Source organism: Neofelis nebulosa, chromosome 16, assembly GCF_028018385.1.
Source record: "Neofelis nebulosa isolate mNeoNeb1 chromosome 16, mNeoNeb1.pri, whole genome shotgun sequence".
In the NCBI taxonomy this organism is placed as follows: Eukaryota; Metazoa; Chordata; class Mammalia; order Carnivora; family Felidae; genus Neofelis; species Neofelis nebulosa.
Genome location: NC_080797.1, coordinates 59,282,890 through 59,291,420, shown reverse-complemented (window position 1 = coordinate 59,291,420; position 8,531 = coordinate 59,282,890). Strand labels below are relative to the sequence as shown.

Below are 8,531 nucleotides of genomic sequence, written 5' to 3'. Positions count from 1 at the left end.
TCATTTTGAGTACCTAAAAGCACAATTCATTTTAGGACACTGATTAGAAATAATTGCAGGGCACCTGGGTGGCTCAGTCAGTTAAGTGTCCAACTCAGTTTCAGCTCAGGTCATGATCTCACAGTTCGTGAGTTCAAGCCCCGCATCAGGCTGTGCACTGCAGAGCCTGCTTGGGATTGTCTCTCCTTCTCTCTGCCCCTCCCCTGCTTGTGCGCTCGCTCTCTCTCTCGCTCTCTCTCTCTCTCTCTCTCTCTCTCAGAATAAATAAACTTAAAAATTTTTTTTTAAAAAGAATAAAGAAATGCTTGTTCTCATGCCGGTCTAATCAGCTCTGACACTGGGAAGAGGAGACAAGGCAGAGCAGTATAGTGACAGGGTCTATGTCCCATCAGCAAGGATAGTAGAGGGGACATTTTTTTTCTCCCTAGGACAGTTTTGGTCATGAGGCCCCTCACAGTGAAAGCCACTGCTTTCCCTCATCTGGTTCTGCCTTGCTCACACACTTTGTGGGGCCTCTGAAAAATCATGTAAATGGTTAAATGCTCATTTAACCGCTATGGAGCTGACTCAGATTTCAGATTTGAAACTTGTTCTTGAATCAGCTTCAACAGGGAGGCAGGGAGGTTAAGAAGCAATCCCTGAGCTTGCCAGAGAGGCAAAGGTGACTTAGTCTGGTGCATCGCAGACCTGCCAACGCATGGTTCCCAGATCCCACCTCTAGGCGTGTTCTCACACAGGGGTGAGCAGCCAAGGAAAGCAGACTCCAAAGTCACGTGTGGGTTTAGGGCACGGTCCTGCCATTTCCTGGCTGTGAGATCTTGGAGAAGTCCAAACGTTTTGTCTTTTTTCCTCATCTCTAAAATAAGGCAACTTAGGGGCACCTGGCTGGCTCACTCACAGAGCACATGACTCTTCATCTCAGGATCATGAGTTCAAGCCCCATGTTGGGTATAGAGATTACTTAAATAAATAAAACTTTTTAAAAAATAAAATAAAACAAAATTAGGCAATTAAAAAAATAGTGACTTCAGGGGCACCTGGATGGCTCAGTCAGGTAAGCAACCTTCAGCTCAGGTCATGATCCCATGGTTCACAAGTTCAAGCCCCGAACTGGGCTCTGTGCTGACAGCTCGGAGCCTGGAGCCTGCTTCGGATTCTGTGTCTCCCTCTCTGTCTGCCCCTCCCCCACTAGCGCTCGCTCACTCGCTCTCTCTCAAAAATAAAAATAATTTTTTTTAATAAAATAAAAAATAAAAAAACAGTGACTTCATATAAGTAATTATAAAGAGTAAAAGATTAAATGGAAAGCAGAGTTCAAAATCCTTTCATACCAATTGAGGGCTATATAATTGCTGGCTTAATTTATTTGCCATTTAGTGTTCCAACTTGCAGAAAGCCCTTGTTAACTGAGTAAACGGTCAATTTTTCATCAACAGGAAGAGAAATCAGTCACAAAGTCACCAATGTCTCTTGGATTCCAATCCCTGGCCAAAACATTATTTTCTTTTACAGAGTACTTTTAAGGGTCCAAGTACCTCAAGCCTTAAAAATGTAAGCCAGGTAACTTTAACTGAAGGAGTAAGGCTTTATCTATAAGTATCTAATTAAAGGGGTGGGGGGGGGGGGGGTGTGGGGGAGACAAAAGCGAATCAAATTTTTTCTACCTTTATTTATAAAGAACACAGCTCCTCCTGACACAGACACGAACACTCACACGTTCCAAGGAGGAGCTCGATAAAAACAACAACAACAATAGCAGAACTGGAGGACATCGGGACCTTATTTAACACCAGTCTGTGTGCCCGACTCGGGGATCACTGGGAATGTGTCCTCAAATATGACATCTCACCTCAAACAAAGGAAGACAGGCCTTCATCTGGAGGGTGCACCCACCCCCCAGGCAAAAAAGCTGCACACTCAATCTTCAGCATCATCGAACTGTCCTGTTTCAAAGACCATCTTGGAATAGTGGGGTATCAGCGGAGGTGGGTGGTGCCAACTGGGGTCATAGATCATATCTCCTTGCGGGGCACAGCATACCCAAGGTTTGACCTCTTGAGAAATGCAACCCTGGATGTCATCAGCATCTGCAAGCAGTTAAAAAAAAAAAAAAAACAGATTAAAGGGAGAAGGGGAGGTGAGACACATAGCCAAAAAAATGTCTAGGGGACAGACACTAGCCATGTCTTTGTTTAAAAATACACATTCGGGGTGCCTGGGTGGCTCAGCCAAAGCATCTGACTTCGGCTCAGGTCATGATCTTACAGCTCGTGCTTGATTCAAGCCCAATGTCGGGCTCTGTGCTGATAGCTCAGAGCCTGAAGCCTGCTTCAGATTCTGTCTCCATCTCTCTCTGCCCCTTCCCTGCTCACGCGCGCTTGCGCCAATACAAATAAACATTAAAAAATTTTTTTCAGTACGCAGGCAGAGCCCTCCTTCAAGGATTGCATGCCCAAGCTGTGCTTCTCAGAGGACGGTTCTTAGTGCAGAAGAAGCAACCGCAGAAGAGCACTGCTGTCTGCAGCAGCTACATTCACACAGACATTTCTAAGAGAGTAACATTGCTTTCATGTTAAAACTGATGCATTATAAAGTCAACTGTGAAATTTGCATTTTCCCCCCAACATGAAAGAGAAGCTGTCACAGAAATTTCAGCTCTGTAAAAGGTTATCAGGCTGAGCTCACAGATGTGGGTCCTTCATCCAAACTGTCAGCCTTTGGGGCAGCCTGGTAGGTAACCCGGTCTGGGACCCTAGAAACACCACACCTACCATACGGATTCCCTTGATCTGCTTTCAACTCCAAGTCCCAGTCCTCGTTAAAAAGATCAGCAGCCTGTTCCTTGGGCGGGCAGTCGGACACTCCTTCTGACAGCTCCCAGGTATTCAGGTCCCCATCAGAATCCTCATCCTCCACGGCAAAGTCTTCCTCTTCCGAGTGGGTGCCCTCACCATGGGCAGGACTACCATTAGGGATGCTCTGTGCTCCACTGGCTAAGAAATCAACAGAAGGAAGGTTTTAAAACCACTAGCAACTACACAGGGACTACTCACGTGCTTGGAAAATGTCTGGCAGACATACCAAGAGGGCAAGAGTAAAACAAGCATACAGAGTTCTTTAGCCACCTGAGCACTTAAAAAAAAAATGTCCTGTTTACATTTTTCGAAGTAGGATTGATCATTTCTTTTCAATAAAATCTTTTGCCTTAAACGAGGCCATTAATTGTCAGGTCTTATGCACACAGGGAATCAAGCAAATCAAGCACAGTTTATATATTTAAGTAGTTTACAGGTAACTGAGGCAAAGCACATCTGGCAGATGATAAGCTTTCACAATACAAACTTTAATTTTTACTCGTGTATTTCTCTCTTCATCATCAAAGAGCACACGGCAAGGAGCAGTGGGAGGAAAGCAGGCAGAAGAGCAGAACCCATCAGCCACAGAGGCAGCCACCACGTCTCCTCCTCCTGATATTGGGGAGAGCTGGAAGGTCTATTTTCAAAAGGTATCAAGATAATAGAATAAAAGTCTGGGGAAGGATAATGGACCCCAAGTACATGGTGATGCCAGTTCAGAGCTGGGAAAAGAATCAGCCTAAAAACAGCCATGCTATTAACGCTGTATAATAATACCAGCTATAAGCACAAAAGTCATAGGTCAGGGCATGGGTTCTGGAGCCAAACTACCCTGCTCCAAACCCCAGTTCTGTCAATTCTGAATTGTGTGATTGAGCTGAAATGTACTCAACCGACTCGTCAGTAACTTAAACACAAAATCACCACGCAGCACGGCAATTCCACTCCTGAACGGTTACCCAAAAGAATCGAAAGCAGGTATTTAGGCAAGACTTGTACAAAAGTGTTCATGAGAGCATCACTCACAATCACCAAAGGGTATAAACAACTCATAAATGCCTATCAACTGATGAATAAGCAGCCAAGATGTAGTACATCCAGACGATGGAACTGTTCAGCCATAAAAAGGAATGTACTGATTCATGCTACATGAGTCTTGAAAATATCATGCTGAGTGAAAGAAGCCAGACACAAAACGCTACGTAGCATACCCTTCCATTTGCACTTTTGGAGTACTGAAAATGTTCTGGACCTAAATAAGCGTGGTGGTTTCACAGAACTGTGAAGGTACGAAACACCACTGGCTTGTACGCTTTAAAATTATTAAGTGGTAAATTTTGTATTTGTGTTTTACCACAATCTTCTTTTCGTTTACTCTGAGCCTCGGTTTCCTCATCTGGAATATGAAGACAGGATTGTGGTGTCTTTCTCAATAGAAGGGAAGGGTTTGGTCACAAGGTGAGGCCTTCCCTTCAGGAAGCTCCAGCGGGGCTTCCAAAGGAGGATGCCACGGAAACACTAGGCAGAAAAGGCAGCAAAGAGAACTGGCCAGGAAGAGAAGGTAAACAAGACACAGGGACTGTCCCTCTCCTCGAGTCCTTGGTCTCCCCCCACATCCAGCCCAGTCTCCACCGTCTACTTGCCTAGCCGATCCACAGCCTTCTCAGTGTCTCTCTCCTGACCGGAGTGGTCAGCTGGGACAAAGCCAGCCTGCAGGAAGAAGAAACAATTACCCAGGACTCGGATATCTGGGGTGTCCCCAGTATTAAGCTATTGCCTTGTAGCCCCAAACCCACCCCTCCGTCCTCACCTTTGTGAGGGTGGGGCTGGGACGCTGCGACCCACATCTCTGCTTTGCCCTATAGATGTGGCAAGGCTGGGGAGCCAAGGGCTTCGCCCTTTCCTCCTTCAGCAGACACCACCCCAGCGACACTCCGCCCCTGCGGCAGCAGCGCCTTCCACTCAATCCCGTCTACACTTTGCTAACACTTGCAGAGGCAACCTCATCACTGGGCTCTCTCTTCAGGGCTCTCTCTCCGAGGCCCTCAGGACCCCTCCTCCAAGCTCAGAGACCCCAGCAGTACTTGGGGGCTGTGCTTCCTCCTCCGAGATTGGAATTTCAGCTCTGCTAAGGCTCTCTTCTGGGCCTGTAATTTTTTATTTTTTTAAGTTTACTTATTTCTTTTGAGAGAGACAGACAGAGCGAGCAGGGGAGGGGCAGAGAGAATCCCAAGCAGGCTATGCACTGTCAGCACAGAGTCCGACGCGGGGCTAGAACTCACGAACAGTGAGATCATGACCTGAGCCAAAACCAAGAGTCGGATGCTAAGTTAACTGAGCCACCCAGGTGCCCCTGAGCCTGTAAACTGTAATCATTCCAACCTCATTCCTTTGTTCCCTCAGCCCTAGGGGTGGTAGCTGTTTCCCCACAGTTGCTACCTCCATGTTCATTTATACCTTTTCAGTAACTCAACATTCTTTCAACTTCTGTCTCCTGATACATGGGGGCAACAGAGCTTTAGTTCCTAAGTGTTGCTGAAGGGAAATCTTCTTCCCCGACAGCCAACCATATGCTTCTCTGCTCCCATCACTCAGAAGTTCCTGAAATCCTGTCCCTTCCAAGACCACTTTAAATGGAACAAGAGATGTTCGCAGCCTGCATCCGAAGACCTGGTTTTAATCCGAGCTCTTGCCATTCATTCAGGGTGTGACCTTGGATACATCAGTTCAACCACCATACCTGGGTTTCCTTCTGGGAAAGCGGAGATGACTGTCCTGACCTTGCAAGGGGCTTATGAGGGGATAACACTTATGAAAACACCTAGCACAGAGCAGGAATGTAACATTTGTTGAATTTAAATCCACCTTCTTTGCCCCTACATCAAAACTGTACTTGGCACCTGCCCCAATTAGCTCATGATGTCGTCATCCCCAGATTTAAGGAATAAACTCCCTCTTCTGCAGTCAATGACAACCCGGGGTCACTACTGCAGGTCAGCTGGTCGGACCCCTCGGGTGGACCACTGTCACAGCCCCCTGCCCAGCTGACAGCATCAATCGCCACTCTGCTCAAAAATCTTCAACAGCCCTCCATGCAGGAGTATAAAATTGACCATGGCATTCCCACCTCCCCATCACAGCCCTTCGACCTGTTGAGCACCGTTCTCTCCCCTGGCCCTGAGGCTCTGCGTCCCCAGCTCCCAGCCATTTGTCGAGTACTGCCTCACCTCCACACCTCTGCAGGCACCCCCACCCCCACCGTGTCACCTTGGAGAGAAAGCACACATCCCTTCCTGCTACGTCCTGACAAAATCAGTCCATCCTATCTGCACGCGGAAGTTTTTTGTTTTTTGTTTTTTTTCACTAGCGCTACATCTCTCGTATCTTACTCTGGTTTAGTACCATCTTCGATGCTTAAACAAGCATTCCATGCCTTCCTCCGATTAATAGCTGTCTATCGTGGCGGGCCCTAAGCTAGGCGCCGGGTTAACAGCAGTAACCAGGGGATTCCTACCCTCACGGAGCTCGCCATCTAGCAGAACTTACTGACTGTAAACAAGGGCAGGTGATGCCCGTAATAACGGTCTTTGGAAAACCAGGAGCTGTCTGGCGCGCAAATGAAAACAAGTTTCTGGAAACCCTGCGTCAAGCCGGGCCTTTGGTTTCAGTAAACAGAAAAGGAGAGCGCATGAGACATCATGTGGTGCTCAGGGTGAGCTGTGAATCCCCACCCATGGACACAGGTCCTGCGGGGACGGCGGGCTCCTCGCCGCCCTCACCTGGCCTCGCTCCAGGCCCCGGGCAATGGCACCCAGCGCTCGGTCATCGGCATCGCTTCTCATTTAGCAAGTAGGCGGAGGCGCCCCCGAGACAGCCAGCCTCCCCTCCGCTCCCGCTCGCCCACTCACGCCCTCGGCGGCCCCGCCCCGCGGCCCCGCGCCGCCGCGGCCCGGCCGTTTCCAGCGCGAACGCGCGCCCAAACGGCGCCCCCCGCCCGGCCCCGCGGCCCCCGCCCGGCCCCGCCTCGCCCGGCCCTGCCCGGCCCGCGAGCCCCGCAACTTCCCGCCCCTCGCCGCAGGCAGCGGCCGCGCTCACCCCCGGGCTGGGGGGCGCCTCCCGCGCGCTCGGCAGCGGCGGCCCCCGAGGCGGCTCGGCGGCCCCCAGCGCCCGGGCTCCGGCGGCCTGACGGTCCATGCCTGGCGGCCCGCGCCTCCGCGCCCTGGACGCTGCTCGGCCACGTGACGCGCCCGCCTGGCTGCCAGCCGGAGGATACGCCGCGGAGGGGCCAATCAGCCGGGGGTGCTCCCGGCCGAGCGGGGCGGGACACGGGTCACGAGGAAGCCAGGGGCGGGGCGGCACGGGAGGGGCGGGGCGCGCCCGACAGCCAAGCCCCCTTCCTAGGGTCCTGGGTTCTGATTCTTCTCGCTCCTCGTGCTCCTGCTCCTGCCGGTGCACATCCCAGGGCTGGCGACTAGCAGGGTCTGAAATGCCAGCTGTTATCCCTACCCCACCACGCTGATGATGTGCCTCAGCCCCCAAATCTCGAATCCCTGGTTAGGCTAATCAATTACCCGAGTCTACCTGATAGTCTACAAAGCTCAGCTCTCAAAAGTTTGAATGCAATTTAGACCCAACCACTTTTGTCACAGGTTTCCGTAGAACTCAGGCTGGAACTAGGCTATAACCCACCCACAAATGGATGAGACAGCTCAGCAGCTCAGTGATTCTCCACGTTAAGTTAATGACGGTTCTTAGAAACCAGGACAGATGATGAAAACGATGTCCAGACACGGTATGACGGTCATAATAACCCTAAACATTTGGTGCTGTCACTGTAGTCTGGCTGGGCTCCAATTTTTTAATGCTCAAAGTCTGGCCCTCTACAAGCTGAGGGCAGTAGCAGATCGGCAGGGCCTGAGCTGGGGAGGAACCCTTCCCTGCCTTTCCCCACGCTGCCTAAACTCTTAATAACATACAGGTGCTCAAGGTGTGATACTCATTTTAAGAATGAAATAGAAAAGCTAGAAGCTGGGATTCCCTGCTCAGTAGGCCACTTTATGACAACCTTTCGGGACATTAGGGAGCTTATTCCTTCATCTCCCTGTAAGGATGTGTTTATAAACCATAAAAGACATTTGAACAAAACTAGCATTATGGGGGTGGGAGGGGGAGAGGCAAAGTGGGTAAAGGGAAGTGGCAGATACAGGCTTCCAGTAGTGGAATGGGTAAGTCATGGGCATAAAAGATACAGTACAGGAAATACAGTCAATGGTATTGTAGTGGACCTGTATGGTGACAGATGGTGGCCACGCTGTGGTGAGCACAGCCACACAGCAGGAGTTGTCGAATCCTTGTTGTCCACATGAAACTAATGTTGACATTGTCTCAACCACACTCAAATTTAAAAATGTAAACAAAAGTTTTTACTACAGGGGCGCCTGGGTGGCGCAGTCAGTTAAGCGTCCGACTTCAGCCAGGTCACGATCTCGCGGTCCGTGAGTTCAAGCCCCGCGTCAGGCTCTGGGCTGATGGCTCGGAGCCTGGAGCCTGTTTCTGATTGTGTCTCCCTCTCTCTCTGCCCCTCCCCCGTTCATGCTCTCTCTCTGTCCCAAAAATAAATAAAAAACGTTGAAAAAAAAAGTTTTTACTACAAAAAAATTAGGGTAACCGCTGATA

General features: G+C 50.0%; 1 protein-coding gene across 2 annotated transcripts; it reads right to left on the bottom strand.

Annotated features, from left to right (window-relative positions):
* Positions 1–1,649: 1,649 nt before the first annotated feature.
* Positions 1,650–7,115, bottom strand: COPRS (coordinator of PRMT5 and differentiation stimulator). Of its 2 annotated transcripts, none has more exons than XM_058703688.1 (4): positions 6,951–7,115; positions 4,495–4,565; positions 2,772–2,989; positions 1,650–2,087 (listed from the first exon to the last, which is right to left on the bottom strand). In XM_058703688.1, the coding sequence occupies exons 1-4, from the start codon at positions 7,047–7,049 to the stop codon at positions 1,918–1,920; spliced, it is 558 nt and encodes a 185-aa protein (XP_058559671.1). In that variant the 5' UTR covers positions 7,050–7,115; the 3' UTR covers positions 1,650–1,917. The 2 variants fall into 2 exon arrangements, with proteins under 2 accessions (XP_058559671.1, XP_058559672.1); XM_058703689.1 differs by lacking the exon at positions 6,951–7,115 and adding an exon at positions 6,635–6,758.
* Positions 7,116–8,531: the final 1,416 nt, after the last annotated feature.

Bases quoted from the DNA above. Each gene is read 5' to 3' on its own strand.
- COPRS (XM_058703688.1), bottom strand. From the start codon at position 7,049: ATGGACCGTCAGGCCGCCGGAGCCCGGGCGCTGGGGGCCGCCGAGCCG. The intron at 4,566-6,950 runs GTGAGCGCGGCC...TTCTTCCTGCAG, and splicing joins AGGCGCCCCCCAGCCCGGGG to GCTGGCTTTGTCCCAGCTGA. The intron at 2,990-4,494 runs GTAGACGGTGGA...TTTCTTAGCCAG, and splicing joins GCTGTGGATCGGCTAGGCAA to TGGAGCACAGAGCATCCCTA.